The 17,902-nt window shown below is 41.7% G+C and overlaps 1 protein-coding gene across 5 annotated transcripts in view; it reads left to right on the top strand.

The window, feature by feature from the left end:
* The window catches only part of ctnnd2a (catenin (cadherin-associated protein), delta 2a), a 298,449-nt gene that overhangs the window by 79,611 nt on the left and 200,936 nt on the right, over positions 1–17,902 (top strand). For 3 of the 5 annotated variants that reach the window (XM_058376504.1, XM_058376506.1, XM_058376505.1), the window contains one exon: positions 16,457–16,572. In XM_058376504.1, the coding sequence (XP_058232487.1) occupies positions 16,457–16,572 (116 nt within the window). Of the gene's footprint in view, positions 1–4,030; positions 4,158–13,570; positions 13,914–16,456; positions 16,573–17,902 lie in introns of those variants that run through there. The other 2 variants (XM_058376508.1, XM_058376507.1) reach the window with 2 other exon arrangements.

Raw genomic sequence — 17,902 nt, 5'->3', positions numbered from 1 at the left:
ACAGAAGATCACACAGATCACACAGAAGATCACACAGATCACACAGAAGATCACACAGATCACACAGAAGATCACACAGAAGATCACACAGATCACACAGAAGATCACACAGAAGATCACACAGAAGATCACACAGATCACACAGAAGATCACACAGATCACACAGAAGATCACACAGATCACACAGAAGATCACACAGAAGATCACACAGAAGATCAGTATTATGCAGGATGTGTATAAGTAGAGTGTTTAATACAGTGTTTAATCTATAAGAGTTGATCTCATGCTACGCTGACTCTATTCTGACACTCTGACTCTGTTCTGACTCTGACTCTAATTCTGACTCTGTTCTGACTTTGTTCTGACTCTTTACTCTGTTCTGACTCTGACTCTACTTAGTTCTGACTCTGACTATAATTCTGACTTTGTTCTGACTCTGACTCTTTACTCTGTTCTGAGTCTGACTCTGTTTAGACTCTGACTCTGTTCTGAGTCTGACTCTTTTCTGACTCTGACTCTGTTCTGACTCTGTTTTGACTCTAACTCTTTATTCTGTTCTGACTCTGACTCTGTTCAGACTCTGACTCTGTTCAGACTCTGACTCTGACTCTGTTCAGACTCTGACTCTGAGATGAAACCTGAGGAGAAACCTCAGAGCGACAGCATGGACTCTACCTCCCCATCCCCTCAGCAGTGCCTCAGGTTGGAGTTCCGCTGGTTTTGATTGGCTGTGGTTATTTTTAGCCTTATTTTGAGCAGCGCTGGTGTTTGTTAGCTTCCAGTCCACTGAACTCTCGCGTCCCTCATCAGATTGCACAGAAAAGCCAATTAAGGAACAGAGATCAGCTTGGTTTGTTTTTTATTTTTTTGGATGCTTAAATTACACGCTTAGTTTTAGGCAGTTTCTGAAAGCGGATCCTTCTCCGTTTACTCTTCATATTTTTGTCTAAATGGGATTTTTTTTTCTTTTTGCAGATGTTTGTTTGCAGAGATTGTAATTAAACTTAATCTATTTACCCAGAGCTCAGAAAAATAGCATTTTATACTCTAATCACAGCAGAGGTATCGTTTTCTTCACAGCACTCAGGTGTATTTTACAGATTATTTTGCTGCCACAGTGTGTGTGTGTGTGTGTGTGTGAGTGTGTGTGTATCGTCTTTCTTACACTATCGGTATCACTTTAAATTTTATACAGAGAGCATGCAGAGTCTTATAAGCAAAGATATTTTCACAGAGTCTTATATAGAAGGATTTAAGCTTCTTTATACTTCCATAGTGGGATTTTTATCCATTTATTGTTACATTAAATACCATGGAACTGGTCAGTTCCTGTTCTGATGGACATTAGAGCAACTATAAACACTCTTTCGCTCATTAGCCACTTGTCTGAAGATGTCAGAAAACTTGTTACGAACTCTGATGCTAGAGACTCCTTCCATCCTTCACCAACCATATCAACACACACACACACACACACACACCTACCAGTCCCTGTGGACAAGCTGTTGCTATAGAAACCAGAACGTACCAGAACGAGCACATTAATATTACTTCAGTGCGTGAAATTGTTGTATATTGACGTCAAATTTTTATTCTCCCCAGATCCAGTCTGCGTTGCCAGATCTCCGCTGCATCCTTGTTTATTTTTGGCAAAGAATATTCACATCACGCTTCATTTGACTAATTATTTTCCCCCCACAAGCTGCTGTATTCGCTGCTGCACCGCATTTGTTTTTGCATAAATAAACCGCCGCCCTGCATGGACCGAGCGTTAATGGAAATTAAACGAGGAGAACGTACGTCTGTTCATGACGAGCGACGGCTCCCGCGTTCTTAGATAAACCTTCTGTGGGATCCCGATTAGGACCGCTGCCGAGCCGAGCCGGGCCCTGATTTCAGGAGCGTCGTGTTCGGTTCAGCTCAAACAAGAGCGAACAGTTGGAAGTCGTTATTATCTCTGCAGCTCACTGGGTTCTTCTTGTTAGTTCTGTCGTGTTTGTGTTTTTTTTCATCATAAATCCCTCGATCGCCACCATCGCAAGGCTCCGGCGCAGTTGCTAATGAAAGAAAGCTTTCGCAAAATTAGCGCTCTCCTTGAAAGCAAGCAATAACGCTGGAGTAGAAAAAAAACACTTATGCATATTAGTCTAATTACCTTTTTTTTCCCAGTTTGTGGACTCTGAGGGTTTTGATTGGAATATTTGGAATTTTATTGCTTTTGTTTTTTAGTTGCTAAACAAATTTTTGGATTAACAAAGGCTGAAAAAATTTTAAAAATCTTTTTAAATAGTTTTTTTATTTCTCTAAAGGTCAGTGAATCAGGGGAATTATATTTAAAAACAACAACTTTTCCACTTTTAATTTTTTAATGTCTGAAAAAATAAATGTTTGGACAATCTAAAGGAGGGAACGTAAAAGATTTAGTATTAAATTCCAAAATCTAATCATCTGCTTCGAACTCAGATTTTGCTATAAAAATACTGACGGTATCCATGATATCTCATAAAAAGTGTCCTGGAAGATAATTGATCACATTTTTAATATTAAACAATAATTGTTTTTGCTATCTGTTAAATCGGAAGTACACACATGGAGTTTAGACTGAAGCCCAGGGTTTAAAGTTAATGAAGGAACGCACAACTTTGTAAGTCGTAAAATTAAGGAGTTAATAAGAAGAATTAACAGAAACGATGATGAGAAAGGATGTGGAAGCCGGATGGGGTCAAAAACAGCCATGAGTTCTTCTGGGTGTCATAAAGAAATATAAGTACAGATGGACTGTAAAAAATCCATCACTATGGTCATGATTTCTTCATTTAAACATGGAAAACTTCAATATTTATGTATTTAATTTTCACCTACAGTGTTTTTGAGTAAACAAAAAAGCGACATCTCATGTAAGAGATAATATCTTGATTCTCGTCTAATGTATCTCCTATTAAAATATGAAATTTTTAAATCTATTACTAGGCATGTGTTAATATTTTTAAGTTTGTTCTACCGGCAGATATTTTTGCTTTTTTCTAAAAAAAAATGTGTAAAATAAGTAAAAATGATCTGCTGCTAGAACAAAATGCATCAAGAAATCGGTTGAATAATCTCAGATTTGTCTTCCTGTAATTTTTTTTTTAAGATATTCTAACTTTCAAAAACAGGATTTTTTTTTCTTTGCCGTATCAGACACTGGAGCTGAATTCAGTTCTGCTTCTCGAACCAGATGATATCATAAAAAAACATAAATACCATTCAACTTCCAGATCAGATTCGAGTGTAACTGAGTCATGCCTCTGTTTTATTTTTTGGTATTAAATCGTGTGTGTGTGTGTGTGTGTGTGTGTGTAGCCCAGCTGTCTAAACATAACACATAACCCATAATTAGATCAGATTGTGATCTGTCTTCCATCGAATCCTCATGTCTCTCTGATCATAAACACTGCTGAAGTAGTAATAAGGGCTTATAAAACTTCATGTCAGGTTTAAGCTATGAATTTTGAAAGTTTCTGATGATGAATATTTACTCTGAACATGTTAATCACTCGTTATCTTTGAAAATTAAAAAATGGCGTTCTATTTATGTTCGTTTCTATACACTTCAATAATAAATGTGTCGATGCTGAGAATCAAAAACAGCAGTTGGTGTTATTCATATTTTACAGTCGTCACATTTATTTACTTATTTATTATTTTGAAAAATATATTTATTTATTTATTTTAAAAAATATATTTATTTGTTTATTTATTTTATTTTTTAAAAATATTTATTTATTTATTTATTTATTTATTTATTTATTTATTCATTCATTCATTTATTTATTTGACTCCACTCCATCACTCCACCCCTGCAGGTAGACCGCTTCGGGCCAGAATAAAAACATTCCTGGTTTTGGATTTCTGCTCCTTCGCTACATCACAGAGCGGACTTGTTATTTTATGAACTGGGACACAGAGACATTACACATTTAAAGCCATGCATCTCTTAGAAGCTCCGGCTCATGGATTTCTTTCTTTTCTTTCTTTTCTTGTTTTTCAGTGTAAAGGCTTTTAGTGTTCAGCTCTTCAGCAGCCAGATCTCATCACCAGCTTGTTTTAATGAATGAAAAGGAGACAGCGCATTAACACGTGTTTACGATCGGATCGTCCGTACAGATGGGAATAAGGTAGAAGTGATTAAATTCTAGTTTCAGGCAGAAGAAGAAGTTGAAAGCTCTGAACGTTCTGGTGAAGATCCCAGGTGATCTGCAGGGACTGGAGCATACGGGTAAAAAGTCTTGCTCTGACTGAAAGGGGTGTGTGAATGTAAATTCAGTGTAATGTATTATTTAATTGGACTACTAAGAACAAGCGATCTCAGAGGAAGGCCGTTATGGCATGAGTTTGATGAGTTCTCTACTCACGCACCTTAAAATATATTCAGCTCCTCAGTTAATGACCAGCCTCAGCGTTCGAGCAAAAACACAAGCTGCCACGGATACTTCAGGACGGCACTCAGCCTTCAGGAGCTTCGTCTCAGAGCATTTTGATGTCGTTCCAGTCCGATCCGACCCGTCCCGTCCACGCCGTCTACGCAACACATCCGTCCTAATAAAGCTTCATCCTTCTGTTACTCAGTGCCACTTACATCAAACAAGGTAAAGTGGCACTTTCCCTCTTTCAGAGGGGCTACTAATCCCCTTCTGAGACTAATCCTTTTTCTGAAAGAACCTTTAGAACGTTAGCGTACCGGTTGTGATGCCGTCCTGAAATTTTATTCCTCTTCAAACCACTGCAGTTAGAAGGTGTCTCACGCTTTATATTGTTGTCATTGTTGTCATACAATTAATGAATCAATTAATTAATTAAGCTACAGTTATTTCCTCACCAATTCTCCCTCACATCACATCATATCATATTATATTATATTATATATTTTTTTTTATTTAGAATGAAATTAAATTTTTTTAAATTTTTTTAAACAGGATTTTTTAAACACACACACACACACACACACACACACACACACACAAAAAGGCAATTTTAAACTTCTCTTCCTGCAAGTTTAAAAGGTAGGAAAAAATTAATGCCATGTTACCAACTGCCAAGACGTGTAAACTCCTCTGTTCAGATCGTCCCAGGATTGCGAGTCTGACTTTAATCCTCACTTAAAAACTTTCCCATTAATCACAGCACAAACTTCAGAATAGAGATACATCCTTTACATTATAAACACACAAGATGGCCGACTCTCAGGACACGAGCCGGACAGACTGTGCTTCCGTTATTGATTGCTAATCTGACCTTTCAGCCTCACACCGTCTCTGTTTGTTTATCTCCAGTCTCTGAGCACTCCCAGACACCGGCCGGACGTTTTAATGCAGCCGAGGAGAGAAAGAATCCATGCACGTGTGTAAAAGTTGTCCAGTAGCTCGCTCAGGCCCGTGACAAACTGCTCCGTCTCGAGCTTGGCATTTAGCCAGTGACATTTTAGGATGATATTTCGCCGAGCTTCCAATCTCAGCTTGTAAGGGCATGAACTCATTTTTTGTTGTGTCTACTCTGAGTGCAGGCGTTAGGACGCTGAGCCTGACAGACGAACAGCTTATTATATGACCAACATCAGGGAAAAAAAAATGGGGATGGTTATCAGTGATCAAGTGCCTTCTCTGAAAAGACTGCTCAGGGATTATATTTTCTCTTCAGCATTCCTCAAACAGAACACAGTATATACATAAAAATAATAAAATATAAATATTTTTATATTTTAAATATATTTATTCCAATTAATGGTAGACACAATTCTATTTTTACTGCAACTATTTTTATTTGATTTTTTTTCTATTTAAATTCTATTTTACTGTTCTACTTTTTCCTTTTTTTCTATTTAAATTCTATTTTTCTGTTCGACTTTTTCCTTTTTTTCTATTTAAATTCTATTTTTCTGTTCTACTTTTTATGATCTGGACATTTGTACACTAGTCCGGCAATGTGAATAAATAAAATTTGTATTTGAATTTTATTTCGTTACTAAAACATGGTTTGCAATCAATCGATTCCAGGTTGCCCTGGCAACTGCATCTAAAAGTGAAATGAATCGACGCCTTCGTCTTTATCCGTAGCGTAAACACAGCCCTGCGTTCCTGCTGATGGCCTGAATGATGGATGGAATTTTTTCTGAGGTGGTATAAACAGTGTGGAGTCAATTACTGCACAAATATAACCTTTTTATTAGCTTTAATACAGACGAGACGTGAGAGTCGATTCCTGCAGAGGAAAAAAAGATGCTGATCAGGAGAACAGGCAGAACCTCAAGCTCTGAAAACATTCAAACTGGATGCAGAGAAGATCTGATTTAAATAACCATAAGTTGCCTTAATAAGTACAGTGTGGCCCTTTACACTTCTTGGAAAACACACACACACACACACACACAGCTATTGTAGTCAAGTGCAGCGTGTTCATTATTCTGGAGCTCTGTGTGCTGTACATCATGTAAAATATGCACATGTGGCAGTTTTACTAGTTATTATACAGTTCCTCCAGAGTGTTTTACACACACACACACACACACACACACACACACACACACTGTAGAATATATTCTATTTATTACTTTATTTAAGTTTATTCATCTACTACTTTTTTCTATCATTCTTTCTCCTTTTTCGTGACAGCGCCTGTAGCGTTGTGTTCGACTGCCACCTTAAATTACCTGTAAGCGCTGTCTTACCTGCCCATTACATTCTTAATCTGATTTTTGAAATCCATTAACTTCCGCAGTCCGGGGCCGGTTGCGTAGAGCCTCCAGATTTGAAGTTTGTTTATCTTGTGGTTTTTACTGGGTTGTTGTGAGAATTTCAGAGCGCATTTGCAGCCATTATGACTGGTTATTTATCGATTATGGGGTGTGGCTAAAGTAAGAGGTGATCTGTGAGTGGAGGTGAATCGAGCTCGACGTGATGTTTTCGTCCTGAAATGCTTCAAAGGAGAAATTGTGGTTGTGTTTATATTAAAAATGTCTTCATCCACACAAAAATCAGAACTTCCAGGATTTGATGATGGTCAGAAATGAACACAAAATCCAAGCAAACGCTGAGATTCTGAAGATCTTGCAGTTTTTCTTAAATGAGCACAGCTCTCATAAAAGTTATTACATATGTCTCTCTCAGGGAGGAGTTTCATTTTTTGTGGAAAAAAGCCACATTTTTGTCTGCAATAATCACAAATCCTGGATGGACTGATGAGTACAATTCCCATGATGCTTTGCAAAGTCTTTCCTACTTTTCTGGGATATTCCAGTTTGCCTTTTATTTTGATACTGTGATCTGACCTTGGCTATTTTTCAGTCTCGTGTCCTGTTCTATAAAATCTTCCTTCCTTGTAAATATCTGGAGCACGGATTCCGTCCCAGCAGCCATGATAAACTCAACATGACTTCCCTCTGTAGCTCCAGGTATTTGGAAGCTTGTGAAAAATCCATACTTCATTTCAGACTGTATCCTGCGTGCGGTCCGGCGCTTCTCTTAGCAGAAACACAGAAGTGACCCCAGGATAATAAATGGAGCTGAATGAAAAAGCTGACTCCGGCGATCGGTAGCTAACGCCGTAGTCTACTGAAAAGAACCCGAGGTCGGAGAAGGAAGGGCGGCCGAGGGCTTCGGCGATACAGGAAGTCTGGTTTAGAAAATAAACGAGGAGTTTGTAGTAATCTCTCTTTTCAAACTTGCTGCCACGAGGCTGATTTATATACTCCTGCTCTTCTTTATGACCTGAATGTGTGCACTAGGGGGCAGTGTGGCATGTGTCCAAGTCGAATTAAAAAAGAAAAGACAATAAAAATGAAGAATCTTCTGCTGTAGTGCAGAGAATGGAGAGAAAGAGGTCCAAAAGGAACTGCTATGACTCTTTAATTGAGTTCTGTTAGTATTTTTGTACCACAGTGCTGATGAATTCTGCTCTCTGATTGGTCAGAAGGTGTTGATGAATTTTGTGGAACATGTTTGTGTGTCAGTGTGCATTAGAAATCGTGTGGAATTGTTGATATGGTTCTCTGTAAAGTTTCTTGGTGAGTTACGGAGGGAGTCTCCGGTTTCAGAGCGTTTGTAACAGTCAGAGGTGAAGCTGGAACTCGTCTTATGTTTTGTGATAGTTTCGGGTCAGAGGAGTTTACACTTCATCTTTTCTTTCTGAGAAAGATAAAAAGCTGTGATTTTTATGTCTTATTATCTTCTAGAGAGAGAAAAGAGAGAGAGGCAGGTGAAGATCGATTTTTATCAGCCGCATCTCGCAACAGTTCGGAACGGCGTCAACATTTCTGGAGTGTATTTTGTTTAAAAAAAAAGAGAGATTTTCTATAATTACGCTGAATCTTAAGCATATTACTGATTTATTCATTTATTTTTTTAACTTACCTGGACAGTTCTTTTTTTTTTTCAGATTATTGATCATTTGAGTAATTGAAAGTAAGGAATTTCGATTTTATTTTTATTTGAAGGCATAAAAGTAGACTGATTGATGTTAAATCCAATCAGGGATAAACTCCAACTTCCTTTTAGAAAGAGAAAGAAAGGGAAGTGGGTGGAGGAGTGAGGATATGCCTGAGGGATGCACGAGTTCAGTCGGTCATCCAGGTCACATGACCTGCGCTTGGTCAGGTGACCCTCTCCAGGGAGCGTAATGAGATTCTGTGCTGAATCACTGAAACTGCGAGTGAGGGCTCTCGCACACAGCGTGGCTCTCGCATGGACTCATCCTTGTACCTGGATGTGTTTGACTAACATCTGAAGAAAATGTAGATTACAATTCCATCAAGCCTGTGTTTTGTTTTGTTTTTTCACGCCTTCACGTAAAGACTCGAGTTCCGCAACTGAGAAACCTTCAACTTTCAGCAAACAGGAGAGGAGTTCGATGTCGATCTCATTCTGTTCCTCGGCTCGTAATGGACCAACGGGTCATTTCTCCTTTCCTGGTTCTGGTTCCTCACCATTTCCCTGATGAACAGAGAGAATAGAGGCTGTTAGTAAGCAGCACGGCGGCTCGCTAATCTTCTAAACAAATCTCTGTTTGTTAGCCAGTGCCGCTCGGGTTGTACCGTGTTGTAGCAGGGACTTTCATCTTTCAATTAAAACACAGCGATTTGAGGGAATAAGATCTTCGAATTGGATTAAAATCAAGAGCTTCAGCATTTAGAAGGAAACGAAATGGAGCAGAATGAAGGCTGGAGCTCTGGAGCTGAACTCTTTCTAGCTCAGTGTGTAGATGCAGCCTCATTAGCCTTCTTTAAAATAAATTCAGATGAGAAAATTCCAAAAAAAATTAGGCCCTGTACAGATATTTTTAAAAATGTAATTCATGAAAATTTCTGTCTATATAGGAGAATTTTTTACCAAAAAAAAAAGGTTTCATGATTTCATGGGCAGTCCAGGAGGGGGCGATAAAGTCAGAAAACTAACATCAAATGCTTCGTTAAGTGCTACGTGTGGTGCGGTAGAGAAAAAGAAAAGCAAGAAAAAAGATTAACAAATTAGAAGTCATGTATGGGGACTGACCACGTCGTCGCATTAACGTTTTCCAAAAGGTACATTTTTTCTGTTCACAAGAAAACGCTGGAAATTTTTTTAAAAACTGCTAAACATCTGAAAATCTTTGCCTTCAGTGACCCAACACATACTCAGTGGCCAGGAGAAAACTAAAAAAATTGACAAAACGTTATAACGTTATGTGTGGGCGGAGCCTAAATCTAGACAGATCAATAAAAAACAGCAGAAATGACACTATAGAATCAGAATGATTCAAAGGCTAAGTGTTTATATTTGTTTGAATGAAATGTTTCTGATTAGCATATGTGGTATTACTCCACCCCCGAGGCCTTGCGATGGCTCCGCCCTCATCGTTTCACTGCTGATATTTTGTTAGTTATTAGATGTTAAATTTTAGTTTGAGATTTTAAGCCCTTATTGTTGGCAATGTCATAAAAGCTGTAAAGTCAGCATCTCATCTTTCACACACTCATGAAATGTTTGTGTGCAGCTTGCAGAGCTGGCAGTTGTATACGACTTGCAGCTTGACTGCATAAAAACACTGCCTCGCCTCCAGGATGGCTCCTTGGCACGGATTTGGGTCTAATTTAGCACATGCTGGATCAGACGGGCCGTTTAGCGCCGAGTGATGTAGCAGCGTCCAGGCTCTGAATAATGCATGCTGGAGCGAGTGACACTCTCTGGCTGAGTCAGGAGACAGAGCACTGCCTCCAATAAACCAGGATGTAGCCTCGCTCTGCTCTGCTGTTTTTATACATTTCCAGTGTTAATTGGTTAATGCTTTTTGTGTTAGCTTTTTTTGTTCTTTTATTTAACACAATACCACTATCCGTATCTCAACTCAACCAAACTGGAAAAAACACAGATCCCCAAAGATCCCCCTGAACTCCTCCTTTATCTCCCCTGAACTCCTCCTTTATCTTCCCCTGAACTCCTCCTTTATCTCCTCCTGAACTCCTCCTTTATCTCCCCCTGAACTCCTCCTTTATCTCCCCCTGAACTCCTCCTTTATCTTCCCCTGAACTCCTCCTTTATCTCCTCCTGAACTCCTCCTTTATCTCCCCCTGAACTCCTCCTTTATCTCCCCCTGAACTCCTCCTTTATCTTCCCCTGAACTCCTCCTTTATCTCCTCCTGAACTCCTCCTTTATCTCCCCCTGAACTCCTCCTTTATCTCCCCCTGAACTCCTCCTTTATCTTCCCCTGAACTCCTCCTTTATCTCCTCCTGAACTCCTCCTTTATCTCCCCCTGAACTCCACCTTTATCTCCCCCTGAACTCCTCCTTTATCTCCCCCTGAACTCCACCTTTATCTCCCCCTGAACTCCACCTTTATCTCCCCCTGAACTCCTCCTTTATCTCCCCCTGAACTCCACCTTTATCTCCCCCTGAACTCCACCTTTATCTCCCCCTGAACTCCTCCTTTATCTCCCCCTGAACTCCACCTTTATCTCCCCCTGAACTCCTCCTTTATCTCCCCCTGAACTCCTCCTTTATCTCCCACAAACTCCTCCTTTATCTCCCCCTGAACTCCTCTTTTATCTCCCCCTGAACTCCTCCTTTATCTCCCCCTGAACTCCTCCTTTTTCTCCCCCTGAACTCCTCCTTTATCTCCACTGAACTCCTCCTTTATCTCCCCCTGAACTCCTCCTTTTTCTCCCCCTGAACTCCTCCTTTATCTCCCCCTGAACTCCACCTTTATCTGCCCCTGAACCCCTCCTTTATCTCCCCCTGAACTCCTCCTTTATCTCCCCCTGAACTCCTCCTTTATCTCCCCCTGAACTCCACCTTTATCTCCCACAAACTCCTCCTTTATCTCTCACAAACTCCTCCTTTATCTCCCCCTGAACTCCACCTTTATCTCCCACAAACTCCTCCTTTATCTCTCACAAACTCCTCCTTTATCTCCCCCTGAACTCCTCCTTTATCTCCCACAAACTCCTCCTTTATCTCCCCCTGAACTCCTCTTTTATCTCCCCCTGAACTCCTCCTTTATCTCCCCCTGAACTCCTCCTTTTTCTCCCCCTGAACTCCTCCTTTATCTCCACTGAACTCCTCCTTTATCTCCCCCTGAACTCCTCCTTTTTCTCCCCCTGAACTCCTCCTTTATCTCCACTGAACTCCTCCTTTATCTCCCACAAACCCCTCCTTTATCTCCCCCTGAACTCCACCTTTATCTCCCCCTGAACCCCTCCTTTATCTCCCCCTGAACTCCTCCTTTATCTCCCACAAACCCCTCCTTTATCTCCCCCTGAACTCCACCTTTATCTCCCCCTGAACTCCACCTTTATCTCCCACAAACTCCTCCTTTATCTCTCACAAACTCCTCCTTTATCTCCCACAAACTCCTCCTTTATCTCCCCCTGAACTCCTCCTTTATCTCCCCTTGAACTCCTCCTTTATCTCCCACAAACTCCTCCTTTATCGCCCCCTGAACTCCTCCTTTATCTCCCCCTGAACTCCTCCTTTATCTCCCCCTGAACTCCACCTTTATCTCCCCCTGAACTCCTCCTTTATCTCCCCCTGAACTCCTCCTTTATGTCCCACAAACTTCTCCTTTATCTTCCCTGAACTCCTCCTTTATCTCCCACAAACTCCTCCTTTATCTCCCCTGAACTCCTCCTTTATCTCCCACAAACTCCTCCTTTATCTCCCACAAACTCCTCCTTTATCTCCCTCTGAACTCATGCTGTATCTCTCTTGAACTCCTCCTTTATCTCCCCCTGAACTCCTCCTTTATCTCCCCCTGAACTCCTCCTTTATCTCCCCCTGAACTCCTTCTTTATCTTCCCCTGAACTCCTCCTTTTTTCTCCTCCTGAACTCCTCCTTTATCACCCCCTGATCTCCTCCTTTATCTCCCCTTGAACTCCTCCTTTATCACCCCCTGATCTCCTCCTTTAACTCCTTCAACTCCCCTGAACTCCTCCTGTAATTCCCTCCGAACCCCTCTTTTAATCCCCCCGAACCCCTCCTTTAACTCCCCCTGAACCCCTCCTTTATTTCCCCACTGAACTCCTCCTTTAACTCTTCTTGCTACTCAGGATCTTTGTGGCCTCAACTCTGAGTTCAGCCAGTGACATCAGATCAACATGGCCGCTCACAGCATTATCAGTAAAACTTCTTACCTTCGAATGAGTCACACTGTATATTAAACACACTGAGTGTTTGATCCATAGATCGATGAACATCTGTATTCTGCGTATTCGCTCGTAGAATCTGTAACCGTGACTCATTAGTTGACCTTTGGCAAGAAAAACTTTAATCACTTGTATCACTCACCAGTTAGCTCTTTGGCTTGTTGCTATCAAAAGATGAACATCTCCACTGCATAGAGGTCAGAAATACATCATACTGAGCTCTGATTTCTACACCTGAGCTCTGACGAATGAGGCATTAGAGCAGAAGTGGGCGTGGCCCAGATGTCAGATTAAGGCTTCCTCAGTTCCTCAACCTCAGCTGCATCACTCCAGCAGCTTCATGAATGAATGAATGAATGAATGAATGTAAATGCATAAAATTTCTGGATGCACCGTAAACCTTTCGGGTAAGCTTTAAAAAACCCTAGAAGAGTAACAGGTAGTCTTCCTCGTATTCCTATCTGTATTTTTACCAGTTCAGAACACATAATGCCTTCACACTCCGTTTCATCCCGGTGACTGACTCGCTGTGAGAGTTTGCCGTGATTTCAGGAGATTTCATATTTTTAGACAAAGCTGCTGGAGTGACGGAAAGGATGACAGCTAGACAGAGAGAAGAAGAAGATAACAAAAAGGAAGTCATAGCAACATGTGCGGTGATTGACAGCCGCTCTTTTTGGCATTCAGTGACGCGCCTCCTCCTTTCCGCGCAGAGCGATTGTAAAGCTCTCGGATGGAGGTGGGCATTCGGCGTGTGAAGCCTGTAGGAGGGGCATCTTTTGTGATGAAATGCTGAGCACTCAGTGGAAAAAAAGGGCGGGAGGCTGCTGGATCCCCCGTTGCCATGGTGACTTTTGTGCCTGGCTGAGTGGCTGCTGTGTGTGACAGGGAGGCGGCAGAGGACCGTGTCTCAAACCAGTGCAGGAATTTGGCCAATAAGGCACGGATTGCAGAGCAGTTGGAGCTAGACGGAGCCAGACACTACCTCAATCCGGTCCGCGGATTCCGGGGGAAGTCGACAGGGACAGGACGGATGCCTCGCTCTGCTGCCTCGCGGCTCCAATGCTGAACTTGAGCAACTCCGCACTTGGATTTAGAATTCTCTGAAGCTTGCTTTGCATCTTTTTTGCAAGACGCAAAAGACAACGGATTTCTTGGATTTTTCCAAACAGCTTATTTCCTTATGAAACCTCTCTTCGTTCAGAATTGTTCTGGCTTTTGAGAAGCTTTTCATTTGCACAGCTTGAACACCAGCCACCTATGATGTAAGTATAAAAAAAAAAGATTGATCTATTTTCGTTTGCTGAAAGTTGGGAATCGCGCTTGCAGTGAGGGAGGGGCAGGGAGCGGGAAGGGGGATGAAAGACATGTTTGCTTCTTACCGCCAAGTGTCCATTTGGGACTGAATGGTGCACGCTGAGGTGTTTTTTTTGGATGGAGATATCATCAGGGCACAAATAGCCTCAGAGGCTGGATCGATACTCTGTCCCATTATGCAGTCCTGTGCATGTAGCCAGCGAATCAGGCAGCCATTGATCTTGTAGCGCTCGCTAGTATTTAAAGCAGGTACGCATGTAACAAATAGCAGCAGAGACTTTGATTTGAAGTCTGATTTTGATTGATTGTGTCATTTTGACCTGTTTGGGATGTGAGTGCTGAGAAGTTTGCTGAAGGTTTCAGGAGATCTCGCTCTCTAACACCACGCTTGGTTTAAAGAGGATGTGGTTGGTATCAGAGGCTCGCAGCCAACGTGCTGAAGCTGACTGATCACCTCAGCTGTCCTGCTCTAGAACACACCGTTACAGGAGCTGGTGATTCACTCACAATCCCAACTGGAACGTCCTTGAGATGTTCTGGAGATCTGATTTATAGTCAGTGCCTCAAGGTTTCATTTAGACAAACATTATGAGATCCTCTCTCTCTCTCTCTCTCTCTCTCTCTCTCTCTCTCTCTTTTTTTCTCTGTCTTTCTCTCAAGAACATTGATGTTTACGCTTCACATATGGCTGCTATCACCAGGCTACCAGATATTTTAAAACCCATTCTAAACTTTAGAAAGTTAGGATTACTTTTTGTTTAGAGTTACTTCTAACACTGAGGAACATCTGTGAAACAAGTTAGTTCCTGTTCCTACATATGTTGTAGCAGCTATAAATGCCTGTACCACAATAAGCCTTTAATGGATCGTCAACAGCACCAAACAAGACCCTGTATACACTGTTACCATAGAAACGCTAACATACACTCTCTGTCTCCGATCCAATCAGAGTGACTCTAGCCAATCACGGGCACCTGTGAGCTTATGCATGCAGAACAGGGCAGGAAGTGCGCTTCTTTCCCTGAGCAGCAGCTTGAAAAGACAGTGAGATTGTCAGAGGAAGCACGTGTTAGCCTTCACCCTCCTGGGGTGTGTGATCGGGGATTAAGGATTAGCTAGTGGGTGAGAATCGGGAAGAACAAAGAAAAGAACAATCACATATAAAGGGATAGAAGAACTGGAGTTATTAAAGATTCAGTTTTAGCAGCTCGCTGGTGTTCCAGTACGCAAATCAAGGCCATGCGCAGCTTAGGGATGTTTGGTTATTCACGTTGGACCCCTTTCTGAAGATTTCCTCCTTATGTTTCTTGTTCTGCTGGTAGTTTTGGAGACAGAATCCAGATCCTGCTCCTCAGGGGATTCTCTGAAATTTCCAATCAATCTGTGAGCGATAAACTAGGCAGCAGGTTAGCCCCAGGGTCCCTGTCTCACTGTATCCTATCTCAGGGTATCCTGTCTCAGAGTATTCTGTCTCACTGTATCCTGTCTCAGGGTATCTTGTCTCACTGTGACCTGTCTCACCATATCCTGTCTCAGGGTCCCTGTCTCACTGTATCCTGTCTCAGGATATCCTGTGTAACTATATCTTGTCTCAGGCTATCCTGTCACCTGTGTCCTGTCTCAGGGTCCCTGTCTCACTGTATCCTTTCTCAGGGTATGCTGTCTCAGGCTCCCTATCTCAGGGTATTCTGTCTCATCATATCCTCTCTTAGGGTCCCTGTCTCACTGTATCCTGTTTCAGGGTCCCTGTCTCACTGTATTCTGTCTCAGGGTCCCTGTCTCACTGTATTCTGTCTCAGGGTATTCTGTCTCACTGTATTCTGTCTCAGGGTATCCTGTCTCACTGTATTCTGTCTCAGGGTCCCTGTCTCAGGGTATCCTGTCTCACTGTATTCTGTCTCAGGGTCTCTGCCTCACTGTATTCTGTTTCAGAGTCCCTGTCTCAGGGTATCCTGCCTCTCTATATTCTGTCTCAGGGTCCCTGTCTCACTGTATCCTGTCTCACTGTATCGCTGCACCCTGTACACACTGTACCAGCTGCTGCAGTGGTGTGTGTTCATCTTTCTGAAGAATGTAAAGTTGTGCGATTTCCCCATATCGATTTCACCATTGTTCAGCTTCTGCACTGTGAATTGTCACACATTATTCCACTGCTATAGCACCAGAACTGCACTTCCTCCTATAGAAGTTGCTAATTATGCAGCTGCACTACTGGAGAACTGCCTCGTGGTTGGTTGATGTGCATGAAGCGTGCAGTGTGGGTGGTTTATGTTCTATAGGTTTATGCATTAATGTTGGTTTCTTCTCAAAGACTAGTGAAGAGTGAAGCATAGCAGCAATTAACTAGCATGCTGTGGTCTAACGCTGTGCAGGGAAGTCGCGCCCAGAGGTCTTTGATGCTTCTCTAATGTTCTTTCTGGCACTGGTTTGCATGTTGATTGCTTTAAGCTCTCTCTCTCTCTCTCTCTCTCTCTCTCTCTCTGTGGATCAGGAGCTGCAGTTTGAGAGACTGACTCGAGAGCTGGAGGCTGAGCGCCAAATCGTCGCCACCCAACTGGAGCGATGCAAACGAGGATCTGAGGCCGGCAGCACCATGAGCAACATAAGGTAAGGGACTGATGTGTTTGCTTGTGTGTGTGTGTGTGTGTGAAAGCAAGCGACATCTTCGACTTATTTCAAATAATCTACTTTCTCTTTGAGAGTACCAGTATGGTGTGATTCCTTTGGGAAACTAATATGCAGTTTTCCAGGATGTGTGTGTGTGTGTTCTACCTGAGTTAGGCCAGCATGGTTTCCACATGAAAGGAGCAGGTTTTCAGGGTTTGCCTGCCTCCCCGAGCCACATTGACATTTTCTGCATGAAGAAGTAGCAGCTGGGTCTCTACATACACACATACACACACACACATACACACACACACACACACACACACACTAGCAGTGACAGTTCTGCATTGCTGGAGTGGTGGCAGCTGTGGGTGAAGCTACCAGTTCAGTTAGTTCAGTCCTTGGTATCATGTATATCTTAATGAAGAATATTCAACTTTTTATGGGCTAAAATGCAAAATAGAGGGCGGAGTCAATGCAAATAGGTTCATTTAATTTTTAATAGATAGTGTACAAAGATTTACAAGAGTCTGGTGAGTGAACAGATGTTTATAGCTGCTGTAACGTAAGTGAAAACAGGAACTAACTTGCTTGATGAAACAATACATTCAACTATAAATGGATAAAAAGTACGATGTTTATTAAAATCAGAAGTCTTGGGAAAATACTGGATTTCTTCTTTACTTTTTGGATTTTCTCCATTTTGTATTTTTTTATCTGTTTATAGTTACATTTATCATGTGGAATGGCCATGAAACAGGTCCATGTATGTGGAGCATCTCAGTTCCTCTGAATTAACTGTTGCTATGGAAACAATAAAGCATTAAAAACTATAGCTACAGACACAATAGCATGCTAGCATTAATTTACAATTTTCAGTCATTTTTATGAGTGTAAATTGGATGTCATGATGTAGCTCTTCGGCTGGTCTTGTTAGAAACCGAACCGGACGAAGGCTGGACATTCCGTTGGATTGGAATTTTTCATGTGAATTGCTGAAAAAAGTTGCAAGGAAAAAAGTTACTACTAAACTTTGACTTTAACCTTTTTATGGAAATCTGCATTTTCAAGGCTTTAAAAAGGCTGATAAAGGAATTAATCTGATTGAAACATCGCGATATCTGTATCGTACACTGATAAACGAATGTGTGTGCGTAAACACTCGCTGCGTCGATAATCAGGAAAGATCCTGAATCCTGAATAATGAGTTTGAGCTTCACTTCCTGACTCAAATGTCATTTCAGGTCTCTTGAAATCGATGGTAATTAACCGCGATTAGCACCGTCCACACCGTCCTCGGGTGTTAATTATGTTTAGCTATTAGTGCCTT

The sequence above is a fragment of the Hemibagrus wyckioides genome, linkage group LG23 (genome assembly GCF_019097595.1).
Source record: "Hemibagrus wyckioides isolate EC202008001 linkage group LG23, SWU_Hwy_1.0, whole genome shotgun sequence".
Lineage (NCBI taxonomy): Eukaryota > Metazoa > Chordata > Actinopteri > Siluriformes > Bagridae > Hemibagrus > Hemibagrus wyckioides.
This window is presented reverse-complemented; position numbering and strand designations above follow the sequence as displayed.